Here is a 14,580-nt window from a genome sequence, read left to right on the forward strand (position 1 = left end):
TTTCCCCGGTTCCGTTGCTACCGCGGGCTTTACGCAATCAATCGGATCATATAGATATCCCTTCAACACAACATAGGTCATCGAAAGGATCTCGGAGACCCACCAAAGCACGAAAGCCAGAATCTTTCAGAAAATGGATTCCTATTCGAAGAGTGCATAACCGCATGGATAAGCTCACACTAACCCGTCAATTTTGGATCCAATTCGGAATTTTCCTTGGGAGGTATCGGGAAGGAATTGGAATGTAATAATATCGATTCATACAGATACAGAAGAAAAGGTTCTCTATACTCAGTAAGTGTAATTAGCCAATTCATATATGATCTGCGGGAGCCTCACCTTCATGCAACATATAGAGTGTTACGTTTCCTGAAAGGAACTTTAGGAGAAGGAATTTTGTTCAAACGAAATAATTTCCTTGCATTGAAAGCTTACACTGATGTTGACTATGCTGGATAAATAGTAGACAAAAGATCTATTACGTGGTATTGTACCTTTCTTGGAGGTAATTTCGTAACGTGGAGGAGTAATAAGCAAAATGTGGTGGTGTGGTTAGATCATCTGCTAAATCAGAATTTTTAGGTATTGCACAAGAGCTATGTGAACTCTTATGGTTGAAGATAATTCTTGATGACTTACAAATTAAGGGAGAAGGTCCGATAAAGTTGTACTGCGACAACAAATTAGTCATCAATATTGAACATAATCCTATCCAGCATGATAGGACAAAATATATTGAAATTGATCGACATTTTATCAAGGAGAAATTAGAGGAGGGAATAGTATGCATTAGTTATGTGCCCTCTCAGCTTCATATACTAACCAAGGGACTTCATAACTCAACATTTCATGAGTTAGTATCCAAGCTGGGAATAGATAATATCTATTTCCTCAGCTTGAGGGGGAATATTGAAGAAAAATCCTTGATTTAAGGAATATTTGTGTAACCCCATTCAATAAGGGAAATAGTTAATTTTCCTCAGCTTGAGGGGGAATGTTGAAGAAAAAACCTTGATTTAAGGAATATTTGTGTAACCTCATTCAATAAGGGAACTAGTTAATTTTATCCAAACTGTTACTTAGTAATTAGAGATTTATTTAGATTTATCTTATCTTGTTACCTAGTATCTAGGGATTTATTTAGATTACCTAGAATCTAGGGAATTTAGATTATCTATTGATTTAGATTTAGTTAGCCTTTCTCCCTATAAAATGGACATGTAATTCTCTAAAAAAGTTAGTAAAGACAGCAGTCTAATAGATTTGCAACATTAATAATACTATTTCTATTATTATTTTAGGTATGAAACATTTCATTATAAGATTAAATTACAAAAGGAGCAAGCTTTCTACTCCGAACCAGAGGAAATTACAATAACACTGTTCAAATATAGATCTTGATAGGTTCTTTGATAAAATTGAGCATGAGCGAAATTTTTGCATTGAAATTCTCTTCCTTGGCAACACCAGAAGTTGCTCCTTCAAAGAATTACTTAGGATTTTATGATTAGGAAGAAAATACCCTAGTTCCTCTATTATGGTTTCAATGAGGGAAATTTTTTACATAAGCTGATTCTTTTGGGTAATGATGCAGCCAAATGCATTCTTACTCTACTCCTTAATAACAGTTTTGAGTCATTTAAGTTTCTGAATTAAACCATGACTTGACTAGCCTCTAAGAATGGTGTTCTTTCCACTTGTTTAGTGGCTCCCTGAATGTTGTAACCACATATTTTCAAATTGAAAGGGATTAGGACCTCAAGATGAATGTCGAAGGATTAAAATGATTGAAAAGTGATCCAAAGTAGGTCTCACAAGTTTTTCAATCGACGCATTCGTCAAATTTTCAATCACCTTTTCTGGTACAGAGAACTAGTCAATCCAAGTGAAAACGAGATAATCTTGTTAGTTTGACCATGTGTACCTTCCATTTTGAAGAGGAATTTCAATGAGGAGGATTCAAGGAAGATGAATGTCGGAGGGTTAAAAGGATTGAAAAATGATCCAAAGTAGGTCTCACAAGTTTTTTAATCGACACATTTTTCGAATTTTCAATCACCTTTTCTGGTATAGAGAATTAGTCAATCCGAGTGAAAACGAGATAATCTTGTTAGTCTGACCATGTCAACCTTCCATTTTGAAGAGGAATTTCAATGAGGATTCAAGGAAGATGAATGTCGGAGGGTTAAAAGGATTGAAAAGTGATCCAAAGTAGATCTCACAATTTGTCGAATTTTCAATCACCTTTTTTGGTATAGAGAACTAGTCAATTCGAGTGAAACAATGAGGATTCAAGGAAGATGAATGTCGGAGGGTTAACAGAATTGAAAAGTGATCCAAAGTAGATCTCACAATTTGTCGAATTTTCAATCACCTTTTCTGGTATAGAGAACCAGTCGATCCGACTGAAAACGAGATAATCTTGTTAGTCTTACCATGTGTACCTTTCATTTTGGAGAGGAATTTCAACGAGGAAGATTGAAGGAAGGAGCTAAATAGTCATGTTTCTTGTTGTACGACCTACATTGGATTTTTCAAAGGATCATCTAGTGACTTTAAAATCACCTCCAACATCCAAAAAACTGAATATAGGAAAGACAGATAACTAAATTCTTGCCAAAAAGGTGCCATGTCTTTTTAATTATAATGTTAGTATATATCTGGAAACCAAAAAATAATACCCATTAGTTGGGGAAAATATCTGACAACCAAAAAGTAATACCCACCTGTGAGGGAAATATGAATTGAGAGGGAGTATTCACCTTTGGTAACTTCTAATGCCACAAAGGATTGGTGGCTCCACATAGTAACGATTATGGCCGAAGAACCAACAACATCTAAGGCTGACCCGACATTTTGACGAGAGCACCAAAGGGATTTGAAAGCCTATTGGCAAACGCCAATTTTGATTCTTAAAAGGATAAGAACTGTTGGATTATGCTTGAGGATGAGGGATTTAACAAAAGCTCACTTCCATCATGATCCCAATCCATGAAAATTTGATTAGATAATGACCATAAAGACGATGAATTCCTACCTTTGGCCTGTTTGGAGGCAGATTTCCTATAATTTAGAGTAGTGACATGTCTGGTTAGTTCCTTGACGTATTTAGTTTGCTTTTTGATGGTTTTAGACTTCTTTGTTTTTGATGGAGTGGGAAGAATACAAAAGTGCATTTTTCAAGCAAGGGGACTAGGTGGTGAAGGTAGATTTATGGATCCAAAGATTGAGGATCATTATCATGGAGAACTTGTCCCAATTGGATTCATCAAGCATCAGAGGACTAGTATACATAAAGCCCGTCAGTGGGGATAATTTCCAAGGAGGATGGTTTGATGGTTTCAGATGGGGAAGGAAGATGGGTAGTGACTGAAGGCAAAGTATCAGGGTCAGAATCTTCTTGATGGACAAGGTTGAGTTCTTGGTGTTGGTGACGAGAAAGGACGTTCAGGTATTAAGGTTAATGACTGTTTTATTAGGGCTTTTAGTAAGAAGGTCGGGTCGAGTAAAGAGAATGAATAATCAAGAAGTAAGAGGTCGAGTAAAGAGAATGAATAATCAAGAAGTAAGAGGTCGAGTAAAGAGAATGAATAATCAAGAAGTAAGAGGTCGAGTAAAGAGAATGAATAATCAAGAAGTAAGAGGTCTATGAGTAAGGGTTTTATGTTAAGATTTGGCAGGCTGGACATATCAAACTTGGGTAGGTTCCAACTCAAAGATGGGTCTGATAGGATGGATTGTGCTATGGAAGGGTCATTATCAAGGGTGGGTGCGTCAAATATCAAGGTGGATATAAACATCAATAAGCCTGGTTTTAGGGTTGAGGGAAGAAATGAAGTGGCATTAGGTTTAGGATACGACCTCTAGAAAGTTTAGGGAAAAAGTAGAAAGTGGAAGGGAAATGTCAAAATGGTGCCAAGCTTTTCTGTTGAGGTACAACTTGTGTCTATCATAGGGTTTATGAAGGTACCCATTTGGAATCATTTTTTGGTCGTTGTGTCCCTCTATTGAAGTCTCTCATCGACAGGATTGGGCCAGGAACGTTGGTCATATAACTAAAGTGGTTGTCAGCTACGAAAAAGGGTTGATCTTGATGAAAATATGTGTTTTGAATGAAGATGGAAATCTCGATTCAATCAAAATAAAACCAGGCCCATTTTCTGAATCATTCAAGACGCTTCCATTATATCCATTCATGATGTTGTTTCAGATAAATTTTCAAGATATCCCCCACACGCATGACCTATGAATTTAATATTTTCCAAATCCCATATGTCAGGGGGGAAGAAACCTAATCTTAAAAGGGTAGGGTCCTACTTGATACCAAGCCTTCCATCCCATTCTTTCTTCTCCAATAAGAACTAAAATTTTGTCGATACCTCTTCTTTTCGTTTTAACTTGTTGATTTATGCTAACCTACCTTTACGGTTAGTAGACTTCTCGAACCATATGGTTTGCTCATCATTACAAAATTAAGATTTTTGGTCTGAGAGGTTGTGAGGAGAATTGAGGAAGTTATACATAGCCACTTTAGACAAGACGAGTGTATAGAAATGAAGGGAGCTTTGTCTCTAGTGGTTTATGAAATTTTGACTCGAGAGCCCCTATATCTATTTGTCGGTTCCGATGGAGAACTTTTGCTTAATAGTTGTTGTAATGAGAGACTGGAAGTGCTTATCTACGGTGGTGCTTGTAGAGGTAGGCATGGAGAAGATGTTTTTCTGGAGAGAGTGGAGTCATGTTTCCAAATTATTATTATTATTTTTTTTTGAGTCATGTTTCCAAATTAAATAATTCCATTAAGTTAAATCTTTTCCATATTTTGCAGTATTATTTTGTACTTTATTTTTTCATTGTTTCACTTGTTAATATTTCATTATTTCTTATTTGACAAGTTTCTTTTTGTTCATCATCTTCTAATAGTATTATGACTTCAATGTTTTAATATTTCGTGGTGGTATTGTTACTTTCCAGTGTTTATGCCAGAAGAGTGAACTAGAGAAGAAATTAGCATCTTTCACAGTCAATGAAGGTACAAGCAAGGAAAGCAATATTTTGATTAAGCATCTGCAAGAAGAGCTCAGGAACTATGTAGGGTTTTCTTCTTCTTTGATTTAATCTTAATGTTTATTATAGCTAGTTTCTCTCTTTCCTATAAAATTGAAAAACTTGTATGTGAAGATATTATTTATCGTGACAGACAAATTTGGAATCTTGATTTTTGTGGGGCATTTGCTTATAATTAGTTGATTAACTTTCTTGAATTAAGTTTGCTCCTTGTAATTAATTTGCATGCAAATGTACATAAAAGTCCAACTTTTTGCTCTAGAATGGCTAATGCTAATGATTTTGCAGTTAAAGCTATATTTTTTCCCACAATTTTTTGAACAAATTAGATCTAGTAGTTCAAGCTAAATGAAAATTCTCCGAAGGTCGTCTTTAATTTTAAAATTATGTATTAGTTTAAATTGGAGATATACTACATGAAGTAATTTGATGAAATAAAATAACTAGAATAGATCATTTCTAAATTATGCAACAGATGATAACTAACCGTAAGAGTTATCTTCAATGACTATCTACATTTGTTTTATTTTATTTTTTTAAAAAAAAACATGTATGCATTATCCATGTTACTTTTCAACTACAATATATATATTATATATATTTTTTTGTTTTTGGATGTCTTCCTAGGAATCTGAAGTGAGAGAAGCTAGGAAGTTGAAATCATCTCTCGGAGATATTGGATTATTGAAGGAGAAGCTATTAGAAGAAAAAGCCAGAAGGGAGAGAGCAGAATCAGAGTTGACTAAATTGCAAGACATTCAATTAAGTGTAAAGAATCTAGAGGACGAATTGACACGCAGGGAATTGTTAATTAAGGACATCCCTGGCATTACAACTTATGAAGATATACCAAATAAGATTTCTTCCCTCCAAAAGTAAGTGAGTTTATTTTTAATTATTGTCAACCATCTCCATCTTCTAGTACTTCCCTCAGTTCCAATTATGCTTAATGTATTGCTTAATTTGTGATGAAAAGGAAGCTATATTTTATTTTGTAAATAATATATTGTCTTCTCATGTAGAAGAATGACCAATTGCAAATAAGGGAAGAAAAAACAAAATTAAACCTCTCTTGCTTACTATAGCTATTATGAGAGTAAATATGGATCGGTAAATTCAGTAGAAGGGGGCTCTCTTTATTTTTTTTTAATCTTTTCCTTTTCTCAATAATTTTAATAGCTTCGCTTGTACCAATGTCTAAACCAGGGAGGTAATTGATAACACAATAAAGATGGGTGAGGTGAATGCTCGCTTGAAACAATTGGAAGTAGCACTGGATGCTGCTCAAACTGATAAACAAAAGGCCGAAAGTGAGGCTACACTTGCAAGGGAAAAGATTGAAGCATTAAGGTTGGAAACTCAGCAGAATGAATTGCTTGTAAGATTTTGTCCACTTTTTTTCAAGATAACTTGTAACTTGATACTAAATTAAATTCTTCAAGAGTCTGTTACCTCCTGAAATATTCCTATCACAGTTTTTGTGCTTATGTCTTCTTTATCTTTTTTTTCAACGTTTACTAGTACGCCTCCCACTTGTTAACAATTGTAGTAGAAGAAAAGTCAGTCGCCATCTCTTTTGTTATTAAAGGCTATGAAGATGCTTTAAAATTAACTCTATTCTGAATGTTGATTGTCTCAACAGTTGCACCTATTTCTTTCTATATGCTTGATATATATATATATAGATATATATATTGTATCTTCTTTTTCATTAACGTTTTCAATGTTTGATTAGATGAATTCACCATTAATTGTTTTGATTTTAGTTGGTAGGAAGTATAGTTCAGTAGACTTTACTTGTAATTAGAAACTATCTTTTATGAAAAAGTAGACGTGGTAGCATGACATAAAGCCTCATTTGAATTAGTCACCATTCTGTTTGATGTTTCTATGAAATTCCAATTTTTTTTTTTTTTTTTGGTTTCTTTATACTTGGTGTAGATTCACATTATGTTTTGTATATGTTTTATCGGCATGTGAGTATCAGTGTTAATTAATACCTGATCAAGGTTTTTCACCTTTATCTTGTATCATGTCTATCTGCCTTCTCAGAAAATTCAGACCTCTTTGAGAATCTCTGTTCCTCATTTTTTTTTTTTAATTCTTAAACGATTAGATTTTTACCGTTAGCCTACTAAAATCCTTCCACGTATCTTTTGTTTGGGCACTTATGGTTACCCTTCTGTTAGTATGTGCATATAGTTTCAGTAGTATTTACCATATAACTACTGCTAAAGATTCTAGTTCACCTAAGAGGTTAGGTTGTGTGTGTGTGTGTGGATAGAAAACAATAAGTATATTGAAATAGGAAGAAACAAATATTGATTATATTTTCAATGATTATATTTTTTAAAATAAGTATTCTTTTTTATTTCAGCTCTCCCTGGCTACTGAAGAAAGGGATAAATTGAAAAATCTGGTAAATGAGTTGAAGAGTCTGAAAAATGGTGATGCAGAGGCTAAGGCTACAAGTGAAACTATTTCTCAGGTTTCCACATTATCATTGTTTCACAAGCTAACTTCATGCTAGTCTTCTGAAGGTCTTTGTGTTTGTGTTCTGTTCGATCTTACAGGAACTAGACTCAGCCCTTGCAAAGAAAGATTGGTATATTAAAGAATTAGAAAGTAACTTGCATGAGCAGAAACAGGTTAATGGCCGTCAACATGATGAGCTAAGGTTGTTGAATGAGAGATTAAATAACGAAGCAAAAAGAATAAAGTCGTTGGAGAGGGATTCTGATCGGCTCCGTTCTGAAATTTCTCTGTTGGAGTCGAAGGTATGTAACAAAGTTATTGTAAGGATTGCAAATCATAATATCTTAAATATTTAAAAATCTGTTCTAGACTCCATACGTATTCAAGTTGTGACTCTTGTGATGGAAGATAATTTGAGTAAAACATATGCATTTGAGGTAGTTTTATTACCAGCTTCCATTCTGTTAGTTGTATTAGTTTGTAGGTTTATTTACATATTGTTATTTATGCTTCCTATAAGTTGAAGTTTCATAATTAATTTGTTAATAAACTTTCTTGACTCTCCACTGTCTTCAATACCATTATCCTTTCTAAAACTACCTTCGGTTTGCAGATGACTCTGACCATAGGTAGAAATACAAACACGAATGAGTCTTTTACCTTCGGTTCAAAGTTTGATTGCCCTATTGCATTTGTAGGAGTTAGTATCATATTATATTGCCTTTTTTTTTTTTTTTTTTTTTTTTTTTTTTTTTTTTTTTTTTTTTTTTTTTTTTTTTTTTTTTTTTTTTTTTTTTTTTTTTTTTTTTTTTTTTTTTTTGTATTTTCTATCGTTGTTTTTTCTTTCTTTTTCACTTACTTTAGGAGTTTGTTTCCCTTGAACATATTTTTCATTTCCATTTTATAATGAGAAGTTGTTTATGTTAAAAAAAAGATCAAGTTGGTGGGAAGACCAATCGAAATTGGCTGCAACAAACAAAAGCACTCTAATAGAGCTAATTTTTGCCGTAAGCAAAAACATTTCTTGATAATCAATCCCATGAATATGAGTAAAACCTCTAGCAACTAACTTTGTATTTTTCAACACTACCTTCAACCTTGCATGCTTAACATCAAGTTGGTGGAGAGGTCAATATAAACTGACAACAACCTTGCATTCATAACTTTATATGTTGAACTGTTGATATAACTAAGTTTACTATAACCTATCAGCTTAAGTTGTTGAATCGAGTCGTGATTTAACAAGGTATTAGAACAAGAGGTCTTGTGTTTGAACTCCTGTAATGTCATTCATCTTTTACAAATTTTCAAGCAGGGGGAGTGTTGAAATATTGATATAATTAACTTTACCATCAGCTTAATTAGGTTGAATGGTAGATTTAATGGTATAAAATCTAAGAACAATAGTATTAACCATTAAAAATTTGGCTTTCAATTTGATGTGGAGTTGCCTTCTTGATTTAAGAAAACAAAAAATTGATGTAGCGAATTTTGAGTTTGATTGTAAAAAATCTATAGCTTGAGGGTTTGATTGGAACAATAGTTCAGGGATTAGGGATAATAGCTTAGGGATGGTGGTTTGTGCATTTTGTGATTAAATTTAATTACAATTATTTTGTAAGTTTAGGGGCCTGATTGATCAAACTTTCAGTTTGAGGTGTGATTTAACTACTTATATAGGTTGGGTGGTTTTTTCTATTTTCTAAATGTTTTTCAGTTTCATGGTGCTTGTCTCTTGAGCCAAACTTAATTGAATAGCACGGAGCTTGTTGACCCAGTAACTGATTAGAAATTGATGTGTTCTTTCTTCTTCCAGTTAGGACATGGTGATTTTTCCTCAACAAATACAAAGGTTCTACGAATGGTGAATACCCTCGCTGTCGATAATGAGGCAAAACAGACTATAGAGGCCTTAAAATCTGAATTGCAGAAGACGAAGGAGAAGTTACAAGCTGTTGAAGAATTAAAGACTCCTTCAGGTATGAGATATAATCTACGATTTGGTGATATAGCTTCAGTTGACCGTTCAAGTCTGAGTAATTGACTTCATGGTGAATTATCATTCAGAAACTTTTCAAATTTAATGGATTTAAGGAGTATAAAAAAGGCAATGGAAGCTGTAGAATTTATTTTATCGTATGAAGATAAGTTGAATGAAGTAGTTGTTAGCTCTAAAGCACCATTAGTGCATGATCCACTTCTTAATTTGAAAGATTAGGATGCCTTAAAAACCAATAAATTTCATTGATCATGATGGATCACTGTTGTCCGTCCTAATGTGGTTAATCCTCTCTCTTCTATTGGTGATATTTTTCGACAAGAAGAAGCTAAACATTCAAAAGGGATTCTTCAGAATTTTTCATCTCCTAAAAAATCTTAGCAGTGGCAGCAGAAGTGGTGATTGTAATAATGACAACAACGACGACATCTAATGAAGGTAGTGGTGAAGGTGGCTAGTATTTTAAGGTGAGCGACGATGACACTAAGGCAGATCCGTGAGGCGACAACAATGGCATACGAGGGTTTCGAGATTGAGATGAGCGATGGTGAATGGGATGACCGAGACTGAGAGTTTCGGCTTTGTCTGTTGGATGAGTGACTGTCTTGGGAAGAAGGTTAGTCTGACGACGAAGCTAGGGCTTAAAGAAATTCAAGGCCTTGATACCATGAAGTTATGTATGGGAGAGAAGTTTTTCTTATTCATTGAGGGGTGAGGAAACCTCAAATTTATACAACTCAATCAACAAGTTGGAATCAAGTATAATGGTTTTGCGACCAGAGAAGACGCGAGGATAAATACTTGGTTGTGCCAAGGAAATACAAGAATTATTAAATGACAAATTGGCTGGTAATAATTTTAAGTTTGATGGATATGCTCGACATGGTAGCAAGTAACGAGTAATGGAAATAATAAAATACATGTCAACTATGAGATTTTAAAACAAATCAGATTAAACCAAGCCAACTTACAAAACACAGAATTAGATAAACCAGAATGTGAATCAAACCAAATCTAAACCAAACCCAACTAGACCTGACCTAGAACCGAATCGGACTCGGACTCAGGACCTGATCTTGATATTAAATTATAGTAAAAAACCTTGAAATAAAAAAAATAAAATAAAAATAATAAATAAAAAAAAGAAAGAAAAAGAAAAAGAAGAAGAAGCAAATGCCAACAAACAGGCGCTGCAAACAGACATAGCTGTGACAAGCATGCCATGATTAGAGGCAGGTGCGTTGTTCCGATGAGATCAATGGCATGCTTGAATAAACACTCAATGTTGAATGATAGGGGCGTGCGATCTATTTCAACCCAGAGTTGAATGTCATAGAGACTGACGGATAGGGTAGGGAACAAAGTGGAACACAAGCGAAGTCAACAAACATAGATTGCAAAGTTGACAGATGAAATGGACTGAAGGTTTAAGTCGACTAACGAACAAGGATAGAGACTTCAATAACTAATACGCTGGAGATATTGTGTGCTATACAAGACAATAGCTAGAGTTCCAATCAGTATCAGTCGGCGGCTGCTAGGTGAGGTAGCTAGGTTTGGTGTTGAAAGAAAAAACTAGAGTTCTTATTTCCTAGCTCTGATACCACTTTGAATGGAATAAAATACTTTGTATTTCACTAATTCAAGTGTAAGATACATAACTTTGTTATATAGGGGAAAAGTTGAATACATAGAAGAAAAGAATCAGAACAAGAATAAAATAAAATCATTAGTGATTTTACAGCTAATTAACATATATGCGGCCAACAATAGGTACACATGGAAGCCATGAACTAAGAATAGTAAAATTACAATAAGGAAAAAAAAAAAAAACTAATAAGCTCCTTTATTCACACCTATACTATAATAGGTGATGGCATTTATAATCCCCCTTTTGAGTAGATGGGTATCCAACAAAAATACATTTGTAATTGTTTAACTAGCCTTGTTCCATCCGTATGGAAAAATTATTTTCTTAATGATTGATATTAAACGCATGTTAACCATTCAGGTGATGCCGGGAAGCTCGTGGATTCGTACATATCAGGAAAAATAATGCAGCTGAAGGAACAGATTGCAACACTTGAAAAGCGTGAAGAGAGGTCAGTGCTTGATGGATGCAACATTCAGTAGTTGCAGGGTTTGATGAATTGTTTTCTTATTTCTTCCATTAATGGAGCATTGTCTGATACGTTTTCTTATTTCTTCAATTAATGTAGCATTATCTGATACTACTACTATACAGGTATAAGACTGTTTTTGCGGATAGAATTTCTGTGTTCAGAAGGGCTTGCTGCGAACTTTTTGGCTACAAGGTATTTGCTCTAAAAAACTATTTTCATCTTCATTCTTGATTGCTTCTATATAAGTTCAAATCGTAATGAACAATCTCCGAAGTGACTATAGCCCCACTAGCATAAAGTGTATACTTTTGACTAAAAGGTCTCACCTCATGTTGAAATGAAAAAATAATTGCAATGGACAATCTTCAAATAAGTTTATTAGGACTTGTACAACTGAGGTACCTAGTGTGTGTACAATTGATGTTTGACTATTATGTGTTTGTACCTTACTGTCATCTTCTACTCAAATTGTTCGTAATTTTTTCAGATTGTGATGGATGAACACCAGCGAACCGATGGCATTCCAGTTACACGGTTTACCCTCCAATCAATATATGCACAAAGTGACGATGAGAAACTGCAATTTGAGTATGAATCTGGGAATACAAACATTTTGGTATGATAATCGTTGAATGAATAACCTTGATTTAAATAATATTGGTGAAATTTTTGGCCTTAAATTGAGATATATTTGTGTAATCTTATTAAATAAGAGAAGTAGTATCTAGGGATTTATTTAGATTTATTGTACTTAGTATCTAAGGATTTATTTAGATTTAGTGTACCTAGTATCTAGGGATTTAGTTAGCTTCTTGTATTATAAAAGGGGCATGTACCTCTTTGAAATTATAATAAAGTGTAGCAAGATAATTTAGATTTGCAACATAGTATCAGAGCTTTTTCTATTCTGAAAGTCTGATTAAAACCAAACCCTAACCCAAACAGTGAAGCCTTCGGAGCTATCATTCATCCATTGTGATCAAGTTTCATTTGGAACCTCTATAGTTGTCATCACCCTAACCAAGTTTCACTCAGTCTACTTATTTGGAGTTCCACATAGCAAGAAGTAAAAATAAAAAAGTAAAATAAAAAAAAAAAAAAAAAAAAAGAAGGAAGTTTGCCACTGCCGCTCAAATCAAAAGAAGAATCCAGTAAGCCCACAATTCCTCTGTTGCATCCTTGTCGCAAATCAGAAGCCACCTCCCAGCAAATTTTCAAACCCTTGATACCAGTAGTCAAGTAGTCAATGTCACATCAATCTTATACTTGATCCGAGAGCAATACCATTTGTCAAGGATACCACAACCCTACAACTAGGAAATCTTATACTTCAATTGATGTGACATTCACCGAGCCTAAACCGTTATTCTCCAAAACCTCTCTTTAGGGGGAGAACATATAAATTGAAGAGAGTCCTTAATATTGGTCCCTTAAATACACTAAATAACCAGCCCAGAGAACCAGCTATTGAGGCCATACCTGCTACCGATTTTAATTATGAGCCCACTCATACTACCATAGAGATACCAACTAAACCATACATACCACCTCCACTATTAGATCCGTTGTTATCTCAAGTATATGCTAGAAGAAAGGTCAGTTCAGAATCAATACAAGTCCAAACATATGACTCCACTGCAAATGAAAGATGCAACACAGGTACTAATAGATGATAGACCCATAACTCTATGAAAACCCACTAAAGAACATACAAAACGACTGTTATACCCTATATCAAACTATATCTCTCTTGAAGGACTATCCCCTTCACACAAAAGTTTTATTGTGAGTTTGGGAAGTCGTGGATAAGTAAAAAGGAAAAAATATAGTTGGGTGTACGTGACATTTTACAGTAAAGTATAAGGCTTATGAGACGTTTGAAAGGTATAAGACAAGATTAGTAGTTAAGGGATAAACTCAAACTTACAGTATAAATTATCGGGAACCATTTGCCCTAATTAATATTAATGCTCCTTATTTTTATCGAAAAACTAGAGAAGGGAATAGTATGCATTAGTTATGTGCCTTCACAGCTCAATGTTTCATGAGTTAGTATCTAAGCTGGGAGTGGATGATATCTATTCCTCCATTTGAGTGGGAGTTTTCAAGGAATGACATTGATTTAAGGAATATTTGTGTAATTTCAAGCCATCTAGGGATTTATTTAACCTTTTGTGTTCTAAAAAAGGCATGCACCTCTCTGAAATTAGAATAGTAAGATAATTTAAACTTCCAACAAATTTTCTTCCATCGAATCTATGCATATCCATTCCTTTTTTAAATTGCATTGTTCTGTGCAATGAATCGAAGAGGCCATAAGATTGTGGAGTGTGTATTTTTTATGATAGATTTTTCCTGGAATTATCCCAAGTTAATTGTTTAAACTCTAACCCATTTATTTGAGTATAAAATGAGTTTCTACAATAATTTTTGGTATCATAAATTATAGAGATAAATATGTTTTTAACTTTTGAGATTTTCACTGTTCATTCCCTTGCATTTAAAAATTTTTAGTTTTTCCTCTTAGATTTAAAATTGTTCAAAATACTGTTTTTAGCTACACTGACAACCAACAGTTGAGTAACTTGAGATCAAAATGCATCAACCTCTATCCATCTCCCCCTTCATGTCGCAAGTGTGGGTAATTTCAACTCTGCGAGAAAGCAAGATTAGTAGGGTGAGGAAAAAAAGGCGGTTAAAGTTTTTGAAGGATACAAGAACAAAAGAAGTTACAATGTTCACTTTATTTTTTAGTCTCTGTTTGTGCATGAATAAATTTTATTTAATTAATACTTACTTAATTAATTTTAATTGAACAAATATATTTATATCTATCTATATGGATATATAGATATATATATATATATATATATATATATATATATATACTCTTTTTTTTTTTTTTTTTTTTAATAA

The 14,580-nt window shown here is 33.8% G+C and overlaps 1 protein-coding gene across 1 annotated transcript in view; it reads left to right on the forward strand.

Annotated features, from left to right (window-relative positions):
• LOC111439783 (mitotic spindle checkpoint protein MAD1) overlaps nucleotides 1–14,580 on the forward strand; it is a 35,352-nt gene that overhangs the window by 18,032 nt on the left and 2,740 nt on the right. Inside the window, exons 6-14 of the mRNA XM_023077313.1 lie at nucleotides 4,975–5,091; nucleotides 5,695–5,942; nucleotides 6,274–6,445; nucleotides 7,445–7,555; nucleotides 7,641–7,844; nucleotides 9,359–9,521; nucleotides 11,553–11,643; nucleotides 11,787–11,856; nucleotides 12,152–12,280. Of these exons, the coding sequence (XP_022933081.1) occupies nucleotides 4,975–5,091; nucleotides 5,695–5,942; nucleotides 6,274–6,445; nucleotides 7,445–7,555; nucleotides 7,641–7,844; nucleotides 9,359–9,521; nucleotides 11,553–11,643; nucleotides 11,787–11,856; nucleotides 12,152–12,280 (1,305 nt within the window). The remainder of the gene's footprint in view (nucleotides 1–4,974; nucleotides 5,092–5,694; nucleotides 5,943–6,273; nucleotides 6,446–7,444; nucleotides 7,556–7,640; nucleotides 7,845–9,358; nucleotides 9,522–11,552; nucleotides 11,644–11,786; nucleotides 11,857–12,151; nucleotides 12,281–14,580) is intronic.

The sequence above is a fragment of the Cucurbita moschata genome, unplaced genomic scaffold, assembly GCF_002738365.1.
Source record: "Cucurbita moschata cultivar Rifu unplaced genomic scaffold, Cmos_1.0 Cmo_Scf00106, whole genome shotgun sequence".
Taxonomy (NCBI): Eukaryota; Viridiplantae; Streptophyta; class Magnoliopsida; order Cucurbitales; family Cucurbitaceae; genus Cucurbita; species Cucurbita moschata.